This window comes from Styela clava, chromosome 3 (assembly GCF_964204865.1).
Source record: "Styela clava chromosome 3, kaStyClav1.hap1.2, whole genome shotgun sequence".
NCBI classification, from domain to species: domain Eukaryota; kingdom Metazoa; phylum Chordata; class Ascidiacea; order Stolidobranchia; family Styelidae; genus Styela; species Styela clava.
This window is the reverse complement of record NC_135252.1, coordinates 22779324-22794910: the sequence shown is the minus strand read 5'-3', so window position 1 is coordinate 22794910 and position 15587 is coordinate 22779324. Positions and strand designations below refer to the sequence as shown.

The 15587-nt window shown below is 36.7% G+C and overlaps 2 protein-coding genes across 2 annotated transcripts; both read right to left on the bottom strand.

Annotated features, from left to right (window-relative positions):
* Positions 1-9874: 9874 nt before the first annotated feature.
* On the bottom strand, positions 9875-10837 carry LOC144420925 (uncharacterized). Its single transcript, XM_078110775.1, has one exon. It carries the CDS (start codon positions 10835-10837, stop codon positions 9875-9877), a length of 963 nt encoding a protein of 320 aa, XP_077966901.1.
* A 74-nt stretch (positions 10838-10911) lies between these two features.
* LOC144420924 (uncharacterized) lies at positions 10912-13428 on the bottom strand. Its single transcript, XM_078110774.1, has one exon. The coding sequence runs from the start codon at positions 13426-13428 to the stop codon at positions 10912-10914; it is 2517 nt and encodes an 838-aa protein (XP_077966900.1).
* Positions 13429-15587: the final 2159 nt, after the last annotated feature.

Below are 15587 nucleotides of genomic sequence, written 5' to 3'. Positions count from 1 at the left end.
ATGCCTGAATCAACAGTGACCAAACGTTTAATGTCGCAGTGGGATTTGATTTTTGTAGATAATGGACTTCTCTATCGCCGATGGATTCCTGATTGTAAATCTGAGGAATCGCATATCCAATTGATTGTTCCATTAAATTTGAGGCAGGACTTGTTCCATAAGCTTCATTCTTTGCGCACTGCAGGTCATCTTGGTGCCAATCGAACTTTCAAGAGTATCAGGCGCAGATTTTATTGGCCTGGTTTCAAAAGGGACATTCTCAAATGGTGCAAATTTTGCAAGTCTTGTGCTTCGACCAAGATGCTTTACGGAAGAAGACAGGGAGATTTGAAACAACTTATATCTGGAGCTCCTATGGAAAGGATTGCCATTGATTTTCTTGGACCATTGCCTGTAACTGAAAATGGAAATGAACACATTTTGGTTTTGTCGGACTATTTCTCTAATTGGGTGGAATGTTTTGCTTTACTAAATCAGCGAGCTGACACCACTGCTGATGCATTGGTTACTCAATTCTTTTCGAGATTTGGGGTACCAAGAATTCTCCACTCAGATCAAGGAAGAGACTTTGAATCAAAATTATTTTCAGAAATGTGTCAATTGTACGGGATTCAAAAGACTCGAACAACTCCATATCATCCTCGTTCAGATGGACAAGTTGAACGTTTTAACAGGACCATACAGCAGATGTTGAAAGCTTTTGTAAATGAGAATCGAAATGATTGGGACGACCATCTCCCATATCTTTGTATGGCATATCGCTCCACTGTACATGATAGTACAGGATATTCACCGAACAAGTTAATGCTTGGACGAGAAATCGAGATGCCTGTTGATGTTATGTTTGGCAAACCAGAGTCATCAACTCATCCTTGTTACACTGAGTTTGTCGAATGGTTTTCCTGTGTAACTGAAAAGGCTTTTCTTCATGCTAGGCAACATCTAAATGCTGCTGCAACCAGACAAAAGCAAAATTTTGATCTGGGTGTTAAACCACTTACTTTCCAGAGAGATGAATTGGTGTGGTATTATTATCCACCAAAGCATCGCAAGCTGAGTATTTCTTGGATTGGACCTTATCGAATTGTGGATTGTTTATTTAATCACTTGTATAGGATTCAGAAGAATTCGGGAACACGTTCTCGAATTGTGCATGTTGACAAACTGAGACCTTACCTTCATGAAGATAAAGAAGACAATGATATTGAATTAACTGGATTTGACATTTTACCTGATGTGGAACCTATTATGGAAAATAATGAGCAGGTTGCTCATGATATTTTTGTAGAATTACCTTTCTCTTCAAGGCCAGACACTGTACCAGAAGAAGTTACAGTTGATGCGAACTCTGATAATGGCCAACGTACTAGGCGAAGGCCTAGATATTACAGATGATTTGACTGTGATAGTGCTTTTAACAATTGATTGTTTTGATTTTAGATATGCATTTCATTTGAGTGTACAGTTCTTTGCATTTTCTTCACATTTTTATGGTTTTTCAATTTTGAAGATGGAAAATTTCGTTGTAATTTCTCATCTTAAAAAGGGGGGAGTAATGAGACGACCACGTCTGTAACCCTGTTTTATTTTGTTTGCCCATATTAATTCTTACCACTTGAGTCACCAGAGAGCAACTGTGTAACTTTTTCTTTTAGCTGGTTTGTCAGACTGCCGGCAGTGTAGATATTTCCTCTGTGTATTAGGTTATTATTATAGTGTTTTAATGCCGTAAATCTATGTAATTCTTGTTGTAAAATGATATTAGAAGTACAGGTTTACTATTTCTCCAGTTTGGCATAGCTCTGTTCACTAGTTAGCTTGTATTAAACACTTCCGTAACTAGTCTATTTTCGCAGTTTATTTCCTGTGTGATTTCCATATTTCTATGCGTATTTAATAATAATAAATAATATAATATATTTCCATGTATATTACGTGTTTGTTGATAAGGTAGGATTTGTGTTGTATCTTTAGTGTCATGCTAGTTATTCTTATGTATATCTAGGTATGTTTTACCCGGTTTTTGTATCCCATTATAAGTAAATAGTTCATGACTGTGACGTCATAGACCAATTCCCTATCTTGTGTCACATATGTATCCTACGGTATTTGTACTGTGTTTTTCATGTTTTTATTTGTTTATTGTATTTCTGATTGGAGTATGTGGTTGTATTAAGTTCTTACAGGTGTATAATTAATCTAGTTAGTTAACTTAGTTACTCTGCTGTATTTGAAACCGCAAGAAGATTATTTTGTGTTCGACATCTATAGCCATTACAGCGTCCAAGAAGCTGGCAGAAAGAACCTGAGTGGTGATATCAATTTTGGTACGCCACACAAGGAATGTAAATTTTGATAAGAGATATGTGTATTTTCAAATCATAAAAAAGTTGCAGTGTGAGGATTTATGCTGTGTGATCAAAGCAGTAAGCAAGAATATAAATTGACTGACGGGTGATTGAAATTGTGATGTCTGTATGATAAACATAAATTAAACACGCATATTTTAACTTCAATTAATTAGTGTTTTATGATGAAGTTTACAGATCTTGATTATTTTTTCCCAGACTCATTCTGTCATTGTACACGAAGTCACCAGCTGCATATTACAACATAAGAGGTGTTTTACGTTTGCCATGATAATCCATTTTGCTTGATTTCAGGCTGGTACTAATAACCTTTTTCACATAAATTGGATACCTATTCTTGCTATTATCTAAACACGGCTTCAACATATCTATATATTTATAATTTTAGATGTGCCAAAATGTTTTGAATTATTTTGTGGAGTGTTTTTAAATTATGGAGTGGTGATCAATAGCAATAACTTTTTTGCTACTGCAAAATCCACCACATTTATTGAATGCATTAATATTTCTCCTGGAACCGTTACATTTTATTAATTCCAATTTGTTCTGTGGGGTATTCACATTTTTGTTTCAAATATTACTTTGTCAAAGTGGCTGTTATACTTATATATAAACACATACATGCTTAGATGGTAGACAAGGTTCAATCGTTGTGGGCAATTTATTTCAAGATATCGTAACTAAAATATAAATTTTTGCAGACGTCTCAAACCCACTTTTGAAGAATGATTTGCTGTCACCAGATGGGGTTTTGGCATGGAAACACATCTAGAGGGAATTTATGAAGATATGTCTAAAAAACATTTGAAACAGCCATGTAAACTAACAGACCAACATGTTTAACTCAATAGCTTGATAAAAATGTCTGTTAAATATTAGGCACAGGTATAGCACAAAGAATTGTTTTGGGTATAACTTCATTTGTATTTTCCTATTAGTTCTATCTTCTATTGAGCATTTAAATACTTGGATCATGACTATTATTTTTAAAATTACCAACAGTATTAAGAATTCAGGTCATTAATAACAGATGAACCGGGAAAAATTTTCTTTGTAGGTTCTTCCTGCATCTGTTGCTAGGATTTCGGAAATGTCTGAATTTGAAGCAACGCCAAGTTTTGCAAACTGCAAAATACCTTTTTTGATATATGCAACAGCACTACTGACGTGGCTTCCCTCAAAAACGGAAATCTACTACTACTCTCTGAAACATCTGGAGACAAAAGATTGCAGTAGATCAGCTAAAATTTCATAAATTATTTTACACACTGGAAGTCTACAACACGTGATTAGCTCAAGGATTTTTTACAAAATAAATGCTATACAGCTACATGCAACACATTCTGTCATATTTAAAAAACAACAATATTTCATTGTTTCTCCAGCGTGTGAAGGGCTCCCAATACTGGTACCTTCAACATGTGATATACCATATTAGACCAAATATCTGTCAGACCCCCTTTAAGTGTGAGATAAAAGTCTTCTAAATTGTTCTACTATATCATACATATCAATTTTTTGTGGCTTGAAACAATTTTTAGAGTTAGACCATCGGGACTATTATAAACTAACATTTGCGATCAGACCTGCTAGGTGTTTTGGTCTAACTTGCCCCATTCAAAATCTTCAGCTATGCCCGTAGGGCCTCACCCTAAATATTGAATGAATCGCCAAAAGATTTTAGTTTAAAAGATGCATATTTTGCAGGTCGCGGGGCTGGGAATCCATCGGTGCTCCAGTTGATTGGAAAGCAGCAAAGAAAAATAAATATGTAGCAATGCCCACGTGATAGAACATAAATTGCCTTTTTACTCCAGCTAAGAACCCTTGCCAAAGCCTTAAAACCATCAATACCCCTATTAATATAACTCGATATTCAGTGTTTATTCACATTAGTAATTAAAATAATAATTTGTATTCCTATGGATTATTGAGAAAAAAACTTGGGTACTCCAGAAATACGTGTACCAAGATGACGGACAACGGAACATACTATGTGTACCAGGTTAGGCCATACTTTTAGGAACAAATACTACAAAACTCACTTGGTTAGTCCCTGAACTCGTAATAGAACTAAAATAAGAACATTTTGGCCTAACCCTAACGTGGTACACATACTACGTTCCGGTGTCCTCCTTTCTTGGTACGCATACTTCAGGAGTACGGAAACTTGACTGTAATCACATACATCTTAATCTTCGTTCTAGCTGCTTTGTTTTTTTCAATTGATTTCGTATTCCATGAGTCCTATTGTCCATCTTGTTGTTATTATTTTGGCTGCAGTACTTTGCGTATATATTTGCTCAAATTTTTTGAATATATTCTCAAGTAGTGTTGTTACATCTTGACATTCAGTTACATTGTTTAATAGGTATTCGCTCATGAATGATTTGAAAATATTTTTCTTTTATATCAAGTGTCGGATGTTGAATGATGTGATGATGGAAATAAATTTCAGCTGCTTGCATGTGTTGAGATAGCCTTTGTATAATCATTGACTCCTAAATGAGTTATTTATGGATTGGTTTGATTAATTTCTTGAGCAGAGCCTTGTGTTTCTGGGTTGCATTATTAACAGAAATTGCTGCTCTACCTATGCATTCCAGATTGTTGTCACATTCACAAAAGCTGCAGTGCGCAAATCACTGGCCCTTCGTTTCGTTCAACGCCGTTGAATTCTTTCTCATAATCATCACAGCAAATTTTTTACGTTTACTCATTTTATCTCTTATGAAGTTCCAGATCTAAACCAAATTCAAAGTTTAATTTACTGGTATATTCATTTATAAGGTTAAAAATAAGGACACACGTCAAAATAAAGATGTTTCTTAAAAATAAGGACAAAAACATTTCCTAAAACGAAGACCTTCGAAACAACAGAGCTTTTTACCTTTATTACCTTTGACGCCACCGGTACCCACAAAAAATTCCGAGTTTCGCGTAGAAATAATTTACAGAATCAAACCGGACAGCCAGTGTTCCCATGGATAAAATGATACAGCAAAATTTTAGACGAAATATCAGATTTCATGCGAAATTTAGAAATAAATAAAAGTATTAGCCTTCTGGCAAAAAAATCAATCTTTACTCACTGAAAATTTCAAAGCAATTGGTCCAGTAGTCAAACAGAAAAAAAGATTAAAAAAAATGATGGAGACAAATAATAATAACAATAACAACAAAATTTTGAAACGATCGTTATGTCCACTACGTGTCCAATAAGGACAAGTTCTAAAAATAAGGACGTTGTGGCAGCCCTGATTATAGGTCAAGTGGAGAAAAAACTTCTGTGAAAGCTTGAGATGGAGTGAGATCAAAATGCTGTGCTACTAAGCTTTTTTATATAAAGTGCAAAGTATTTATTTTCGTCACCACTTTACCTACATATGACTGACATTTTTGCAATGCATCGCATTTTTGATGCCGTGCTCTCTTTCGACAAGGAAGTTGTCACGTCATTCTGGTCATTTGCAAGACAGACTGTGTCTTCATTTTCACAATCATTTGCTCTTGAATCACTTAGGATTGTTATCTCTACTCTTGCTACAGCATCCTTGCAATATATGCATACGGATCCACCGGCACAAAAGCATAGAAGAAGGATAAGTAGTTAGTCTCGCAGAAACCAAATAATCAGCGCAAGTTAGTATTTGTTCATTGTTATCGAATTTCTTCGTCCTTCTGCAAATATTTCGATCAGTCATCAATGAACAGGGCTAGTTTTCGAGCTGTGATGCAGGAGCGTCGTCGTCGTCGTTAAGCATCTAGTCTGAACAAAACCAACCGTGACGCCCGCCACTTGGAGGTGCAACAACGCCTTTGTTTGTTTATTATACGGCGAGCGGAGTTGGACATCTAGTAGTAGTATATACAGGGAGTCCTCGACTTACGACGCAGTTCCGTTCCTGAGACTCGGTTTAACCCAAATTTTAGTGTAAGTCGGAACATTATACAGTACAGTGGTACAGTGCATGAATTTCTCTATACACATCGTACTGTATTGTAAAGTATGGTACTGTACACTGATAAAATGGACAAATAATGCAAATAAAAACTTTATTAGAAAAACAGAAAACAATTCCACATCACGTGAAATAAAAGCAAACACTGTACAGTATCTAACATCTTTTTTATGCTTTGAGTCCATAACAACCATGTGACTGAAGCTTAGTGATTATTCGTTCATAATCGTAATAGTTCTCAATTGGTCACGTCATTTACGATGTAAATAACGAAAACCAATGAGCCCAGAGCACTGATTATCTTGATCACAATGATCCAGTTTATAGGCTTAGATATTACAGTACAGTATTATCTTTTATAAATGTATATGTTCGTAAAGTGCGTTCGCAACCTCGAAAAAGCGTTATGGAGTGCGCGTTTGTAACCTCGAAACACCGTAAGTCGCGACCGTCGTAACCCGAGGACTCCCTGTATTTACGATTAAAGTAATGCAGAATAATTATGAGTTCTGCAGTATTCGTGGCATATAGCCTGGGCGGAAAATATTGAAACAAGAACAGAACACAGCGAGCACACAAAAGCAAATAACTATTGTCAGACTGCTACCTGTTGCGTATTTGACGAACATGGATGGGAAAAGCAGCACCACAAGGTTATATACATATACAAATATAATATTTCAAGACTAATTGCAACTAGGCCTATAAGCATCTAGGTATAGGCTTTTCAGTGCATGTTTATACAAGTTATAAGTACTGTTTCGAATGCTATTGGGGAGCTTATTCCACAATTTTACACCGACAAACTTGATTGAGTTTTGGGGTGACCGTACATTTGAACCCATGTACATTTGAACCCATGCGTATATCCACGGGTTCAATCTATATGCGGGTGCTAAAACCCATGGGTTAGGGTTAGTATGGGTTTAACTATCCGTGAAACAAAAAAAATTCCATAGGTGCAATAGCATACAGGTGCAATTGTCATGGGTTCAAATGTACGTGGGTTCAAATGTAATGGAACCGAGTTTTGGGTGAGTTTGGTGCTAAAACGAATTACATGATAAGAACTGCTAATAAAGGACCGCGTTCCATATGAGTGAACATTGCTTTGTCCTGAAAAATAGTTTGTGAATGCAGGAGGGAGTTTTTGCAGTGGTGTTGGTGCATCAGTTTCGAAACTTCTATGTTTAAATATCTGCCAATTTAATAATTGGAAGGGTATAATAAATAGGACTGAGTCGTGAAAAATAACTAGCAGCAGCTATTGCACGAATTGCTTGGTTCTGCATAATTTCAATGCGATGCAATAGGGTTTTATCGGCTGAACCCCAAGCAATTATGCCGTATTGGATATAGCTCTGGAATAGAGGAGTAGTACACCATCCGTAGTGTTGTTGGTGATGTAAATCTTCCAAGCTTGTATAGTATTCCAACCGATTTAGATAATTTAACGGATAATTTGGATAAGTGAACATTTCATTTTACTATCTATTTATATACCAAGGTGACCGTACATTTGAACATATGTACATTTGAACCCATGCGTATATCCACGGGTTCAATCTATATGCGGGTGCTAAAACCCATGGGTTAGGGTTAGTATGGGTTTAACTATCCGTGAAACAAAAAAAATTCCATAGGTGCAATAGCATACAGGTACAATTGTCATGGGTTCAAATGTACGTGGGTTCAAATGTAATGGAACCATATACCAAGATATATGACGTATGACGCAATAGATCTCAGGGAAAATCCCACTAAGCCAACAGTCTCGGCAAAATTTAGAGTCGATATATCCAATGTGATTTCGATTCAACATTTCACTCGACTCGACAGTTATAGCGCAATTAAGGGAAATTGTACACATGTAATTTATTGTTGGCGCAGAGCCTTGATTAAATCTTAATTGTGGAGCGCGGACTCTGCCCACATAGGGTGTACGGATGGCCAATACCAATTCTCTCGACGACCAGGTTGCACTCCCAAAAAGACGCGTACTATCACTGTATCAGCATAAGATGTTTTATTTTCTTGTGATGTGTTGCAAACAGTGTAAAACAATACGAACAGATGCAGTACAAAGAAGTACGAACAACAATACTTCAGTACGTCAGTACGAACAGATGCACAATACAAAGAAGTACGGTTTTCTGAAATAACATAAAAATAATAAATACACAAATAATAACAAGATCGGGGTAGTATCGTATCAGTAGGCCTATACTGTTGTAAACAAACCCTAAATATCTTTGTTACGTCACACAATCACCTAATGACCAACTATGGCATCACTAACGGTTATAATAAATAAACACACAAATTACCTCTGCCTGCACTTTCAAGGCCTGACAGGAAAACTTAGAATACAAAACTATATGTATAAACTTACTTGACGTTGTGTCCTCAAGGGTCGTCAAGCAGTAACTTGAACATTAAATCACGATAACTTGACTGAATTACTTAGCAATATTACAATAAAAACTGAGGAATATCAATAATACACTATTATTAGCAGTACAAATAAATACCGTACATTTTACTAACACTACAAGCCTAAGTCGTTCACTAATTAATCAATTATAAACCCTAAAATAACACTCTCAGACCGACGTCAAAAGAGCCATCAGCCAGAAACTTCCAGAATCCTGCAGCGCGCGCGGTCCCCTGACGTCACTTCCACAAAGTCATTGTGGTGCAATAACCAAGCATTCGATAAGCTGGTCCATGGCGCCAACTTGCGGGAGAAATGATTTTACTTCAAAATATTGGCGGTAACACCCTGGCCCCTTGGAAATTGAAAATTTGTGTCCACATACACCAATTTACAGATTTCCACACACACATTCAAACAAATACCAAACACACAAAATATAACGAAATTGTGTCATGCAAATGAAATTTCATGCAAAAGCTAACTTTCTAATTACAAGCATGCAATAAAATAAGCTTTGTAACAGGTCTTTGAAGAACAGAATATTGGGTCTGGACACTAACAGATCGAACAAGGCCCTCCTTTCCGGGGAAAGTCTTGATAACTCTACCCAACAGCCAGGTGTTTCGTGGCAAGTTATGATCCACAATGAGAACGATATCGTTCACACACATATTACGTTGAGGTTTGTTCCACTTTTATCTTTGTTGTAAAAGAGGTAGATATTCCTTTCTCCATCTTTGCCAGAAAATATCTGCCAAATACTGGACCTGTTTCCAGCGTTTCCTCGAATACACATCCTTTTGTTCAAACAAACCTGGTGGAAGAACAGGTTCTTGTTTTAATAACAATAATAAATTTGGAGACAGTGGTGTCAAGTCATTCGGATCACTTGAAACTGTTGTAATTGGACGTCCATTTATAATAGATTCACATTCACACATTAAAGTGGATAGAGCCTCATCGCTTAAAGTTTGTTCCCGACAAATTGAATTAAATACCTTTCTGACAGTCCGAATTTGTCTTTCAAAAACACCACCATGATGTTAAGCGGAAGGTGTTTGAAATATCCATTTTATATTTTTCTGAAGCAGATAATCATGAACTTGCTACTGATTCCAACATTGTATTGCTTGACGAAGTTCATGTTCAGCGGCCACAAAATTTGAACCATTGTCACTTCGAATTTCCAACACTTGACCTCTACGAAAAACAAATCTTCTTAAAGCCATTATAAATGAGTTCATGTCCAAATTTTGAGCTATTTCCACATGTACTGCACGGGTAGTTAGACATGTGAAAAGAACCCCATATCGCTTAACATCACTTCTTCCTTGACGACTGAAGAAAGGCCCAAAACAGTCCAAAGCCACATATGAAAATGGTGGTTTATCAGGAGTTACTCCATCAACAGGCAAATCCGACATTTCTCGATATTCGGGTTTACGCTGCTTTCTTCTGCACAAGACACAATTGTTGATAATTTTCCTCACTAATGAAGTCCCCTTTACAATCCAATAGTTCTGCCTAATTTCTTCAAGAACATATTCTCTTCCATTGTGTCCAGTTGTCCTATGAATATAATCAACCATCAGGGATGCAATAAGACTGTCTTTTGGTATAACAATTGGATGCTTAGCATCATAACTAATTGGAGCATCTTTGATTCTGCCTCCAACACGAAGAATATCATTTTTCAAGAAAGGACGCAGCGAAATCAAAGTGCTTGATTTTGGAATTTCTTGATTATTTGACAGCAAACGTATTTCTTCGCAGAAATATTTTGATTGTTCATATTTGATTATCTCAAATTCCGCATTTCGTAGTTCAGTAACAGAAAGTGGTTGAATACGATTTTCTTTTGGCAGGTTAGAAGGCAATTCATTTGCATTAAGTTTTGAAAACAACATATTTTTACCTCGTAATATCCAGGCAAAAGCTTTCTTCAGACGAAACCAGTCTGAATATTTTGAAATTATACGATCTAGGACCGATTTTTCACTTGCTGTGTTTGAAAAACATTGTATCGATTCTTTTTTCACCTCAAGATTATCCGTAGAGCAATTGTTCATAAAATCAGGCTGTAAAGGCCATTCCTCAGCAGCTTGCCACAAAAAATCAGGACCAGATTTCCAGTATTGGCAATTCAAAAACGCCCCCTTGAGGCAACATCTGCTGGGTTCAGTTGTGAAGGCACATAACGCCATTGTTCAATTTCAGAGGTTTCTTTTATCAAGTTTACTCTATTGACCACAAAAGTTTTAAATACTTTATCTGTATTTGCCAGGTATCGAAGAACAGTTGTACTGTCGGTCCAAAAATATGAAGCCGAAATTGGAAGTTTGAGTTCCTTTTTTAGAAATGCATCATTTTTAGCAGAAATTGTTGCTGCACAAAGTTCGAGTCGCGGTATTGTTGAACCATTTAAAGGGACAAGTCTGGTTTTTCCACTTATAATAGCACAATGAACTTGTTCATACGTATTTGTAATTCTAATGTAAGACACAACACCATATGACTTTTCAGACGCATCTGAAAAATGATGAAGTTGTATATCGATTATTTTACCAAAATCTTTTGGTGTATAGCATCTCGATACATTGAAATTCTTTAATTTTGGTAAATCAGAAAGCCATTTTGACCATTCTTTCTTCAATTCTGGTGGAATAGGATCGTCCCAATCAAATTTCTTCCTACATAAATCATCTTGAATCCAAACTTTCATAGGTTGAAGAACTGGCTGACCGAAACCAAGAGGATCAAAAATAGAATTAATAGTTGACAACAATCCTCTTTTTGTAGCAGGTTTATCCTTATGTTTGACACGAAAGCACAAAGTATCTTGTTCTACATCCGAAATCATGCCAAGCGCCTTTTCCACTGGCAGGTCATCCACTGAGAGATCCAATCCTTTGACATCTTTCGCACGATGCTCTTCCGGAATTGACAGCAAAACAGCTCGATCATTACTGACCCATTTTGTTATTTCAAATCCACCTTTGGATACTAAATTTCTTACATTCTTGACATGATCTATAGCTTCCTCAGCATTGGGTTTTGAATCCAAAAAATCATCAACGTATAAAGCATCATAAACAGCATTCACAGTGCTTTCACTAAAATCTTCTTTATTATCTTCAGCAGTCCTTTTCAAGGCAAAATTGGCACAACTGGGTGAGCAGATTGTACCAAAAAGAAATGAAGTCATTCTAAAGCAGGCCACAGGTTGTGAGACATCACCATTGCGCCACCAAGGAAATCTCAAAAAATCTCTATGAGGTTCGGAAACTTTCACTTGGTGAAACATTGCTCGGATGTCTCCTTGAATTGCAACGGATTGTTTTCGAAAACGAGCCAGAACACCAACCAAATTATTTGCAAGGTCTGGCCCCTGTAACAGAACGTCATTCAAACACAGTCCAGAAAATTTAGCTGAACAATCAAATACAACACGAAGTCTTTTCTTTTCTGGGTGTCGCACTCCGTGGTGACTAAGATACCAAGTTTTACCATCACATTCCCTTGAATTGTTGACCTTCTCTGCATAACCATTATCAATCATATCTTTTACAAAACTTTTGTATTCATTGTAGAAATCCGGTTCTTTTAAAAATCGTCTTCTGAGATATTCTAATCTTTGTTCTGCATGACTTTTGTTTTTTGGCAAAATCACATTAGGATTTTTAAATGGAAGATCAATTTCATAATGTCTATCCGTTGTCAAATGAATAGACTTGTTCACTCTTTCCATGAAAATTTCTTGATTAGGGGAAAATTCTGGTTTTTCATTTTGTATCGAATTGACCACTTCAGTGCACATTTTACAAAGTGGGTGCACACTAGATTTGACAAAAAAATTAGAATTTGATCTTTCAACTTTCTTAGTTTTGGGAGGACAGCTAATCATCCATCCAGCAGGGCATCTCACAGCAAAATATTCATCTGGCCCGTGTACAATTTCCAATGGCTTATGTAGAGCAAAATTATCTTTTCCTATCAGCAAGCCAACTTTTTGATTTAGCCTGGGAATTACCACATCCTTGAATTCCCGAAACTGATCCACATCCTTCTGTGTTGGAATATTTGAAACATCAATATCGATACATTTATTAGAAAACAGTTGACCCAATGCAATAAAATCAGATTCATCAAAATGGGATAGCTCAATGTCGTTAATAACAGAGCTTTTCTTTTGTTCAGTCACATTTGAAATAGTACGAATATTTAAATTTGTTTCCTGACCAGTGGCATTCAATCTTTGCATGAGCGCTTCACTTATAAAAGAACATGTTGAGCCAGTGTCGAAAAAGGCATTTGTTAACACAACATCATTCTGTCCCTTCACACGTACCTTGACTGGAATTACGTTTAATAACACTCTTGCTTCACTGGCAGAATTCACAAACGCACTAAATTTATTTGCTTCTCTGTTTTCATTAGTATTTTTCGATACAGAAGCATCATCAGCAGGCTTATGATGTTCAGATTGATCATCCGCATTTATATTATCTGGGGGGTGCAAAAGCGTAGTATGCTTTCGCTTACAATTTGGAACTTTGCATGGGTTTTCGCGTCTGCACTGCCTTGACCAGTGCCCATTTTGTAGACAAAAAAAACATAATTTCAAATCCCTCACAAATCTTTCTCTGTCCGCATGTTTCATGTTCCTAAACTCTTGACATTGATTCAGGAAATGAGTGCCACTGCATTTAAAACATTTAGGAATTGGTTTGTCAGCAGCGGAGACAGTTGTAGTAAAATATGACTTGTGTTGCTTCATTGGTTTATTTGCAATTTCTCTGGGTTTTTAGACATTATTTGTTTCAGGATTAGAAAGGTTTGACAATTCCCTCGTTTTCTTACGCACATATGACACAAGATGTGCTAAGGTCAAGTCCTTTTCTTTCACATGAAGAGTATCATCCACCAAAGTTCGCCAACCTGGCCTCCAAACTGATGGCATTCTCCACGATATTTTATCAATGATCATCAAAGACAGACCTTTATTTTTAATACCTTTTAATGTATTTTCACATGCAATTAATCCAGCAGCAAACATTGTTAAAGCTTCCAGGTCATTGGTTCTAAGTTGCGGGCCCTCTATAATAGAATTCAAACATGTCTGTTCAATTTGCAATTTATGGCCATAAGTTTCTGCGAGTAATTTCAACGCTTCATCATAGCATGCCGAACCTTTATGTTGGCATCCTTTTACTAGAGCACGAGCAGTGCCTCTTGTGTATTGTAACAGATAAACAAATCTTTGCTTTGCATTCTGCACCTTTGCAGCAATAACGGTATCAAAAATGTCAATAAAGTCGTGGTATTCACCAGGATCACCAGAAAAAACTGGAGGTTCTGTTGGAGGTAAATTTGCTTGCTGGGGCACATAAATCACTTGTGGTGTTAATTGTTTTGGTACCTGGCTTGGCTGGGGTATATTAATTTGAGTAGCTTCTTCATTAATAATTGGCATTGTCAGTCTATTGATGTCACCATTGGCTGCTTGTGACAAGTTATAAATTGGAATTGTACCTGTATTTGAACTAAAATTGCTAGCAAAATCAGTGCAAGAATAAGTCATGCAATTACTGGTAGGCGCATTATCACTGGTAGTAGAAGCAGCAAAATAACTTGAGCTAGCAGTACAGGTAGGACATGCAGCATATGAACTCATACGAATAGGCTGAATTTGATTTGCAAGCACATTTACTGGATTCACAGCAGAATTTATTTGTTTAGGAATTGTTATTGAATTATTAGCATTATGAGATGCAGTACTAGTCACAACCATACATTCATTCACACCAAGCACACTGGTAGTATGTGGACAACAAATTTCAAAACCTGGGGAGGATGAATAAACCGACATACCTTGATCCACACCAATAGCAGGCACGGAAAGCGAAACATCCCTCAACGTGTAACTTGGCTGATTTGCAGTTGTTAACATGGTCTGAGATGGCACAGTAGATTGAATATTATTTCCAATTGTAGCAGGAGAATGAGATCTTATTTCAAGTGGAGATACATTCTGTATCTCGTTACTATTTGACACATTTGTACAGGTGCCAAGTAACAGTTCACTTCCATTTGTATCGGAAATAGCAGGAAGGTCAAAAGATAACCCCCTCTCTGCCATAGCTTCCGTAAAGTCAGCATCCAATTCTAACTGGGTGCGCTGATCTCTACGTTTTAGTTCATTTAGTTCTCTGTCTTTGCGTTTTTGTAAACTTTCCTTTTCGATTTGGCGCTTTCTCCTTAGCTCTTCTTCTTCCATTCGAATCTTTTCCTCCTGAATTTGACGTTTTCGTTTGATTTCTTCGTTTTCTCGTATTAACTTTTCTTCTTCAATTTGACGTTTTCGTCTTATTTCTTCATTTTCCATTCTCACTTTCTCGCTCCAATCTGCTTCTTCTGGAGAAATGGAGTCTTGTAGCTGAATCTTTTCCAGCTCAATCTTTTTTTGTAAATTTATTTTTCTTGCTTTGTAAATAACTTGGATTTGAGAGTCACTGTAAGTGGATACCCGTGACATTACCGATGACGCAGTTCGGATACTTCGAGATCGTAACGAACCCCCAACACTGAAAACTTTTGATTTTTGTGAAACACTGTCACGTGATTGAGCACTATATTTTGATTTCGCTCTTGTGGTCATTTTGTGAACATTCATTTGCTTGTCTTCGGCTATGAAAGATGCTACGGACTTCCCTTGTTTATTTGTTTCATTTTCTATTTGGGAAACCGAATCCACATCAGACAGACGATCTTCGGAAAAGGTCATGAATCGAGCCACTACCGGAACCGACAGGAGATAAT

Bases quoted from the DNA above. Each gene is read 5' to 3' on its own strand.
- LOC144420925 (XM_078110775.1), bottom strand. From the start codon at position 10,837: ATGAACAATTGCTCTACGGATAATCTTGAGGTGAAAAAAGAATCGATA.
- LOC144420924 (XM_078110774.1), bottom strand. From the start codon at position 13,428: ATGAAACATGCGGACAGAGAAAGATTTGTGAGGGATTTGAAATTATGT.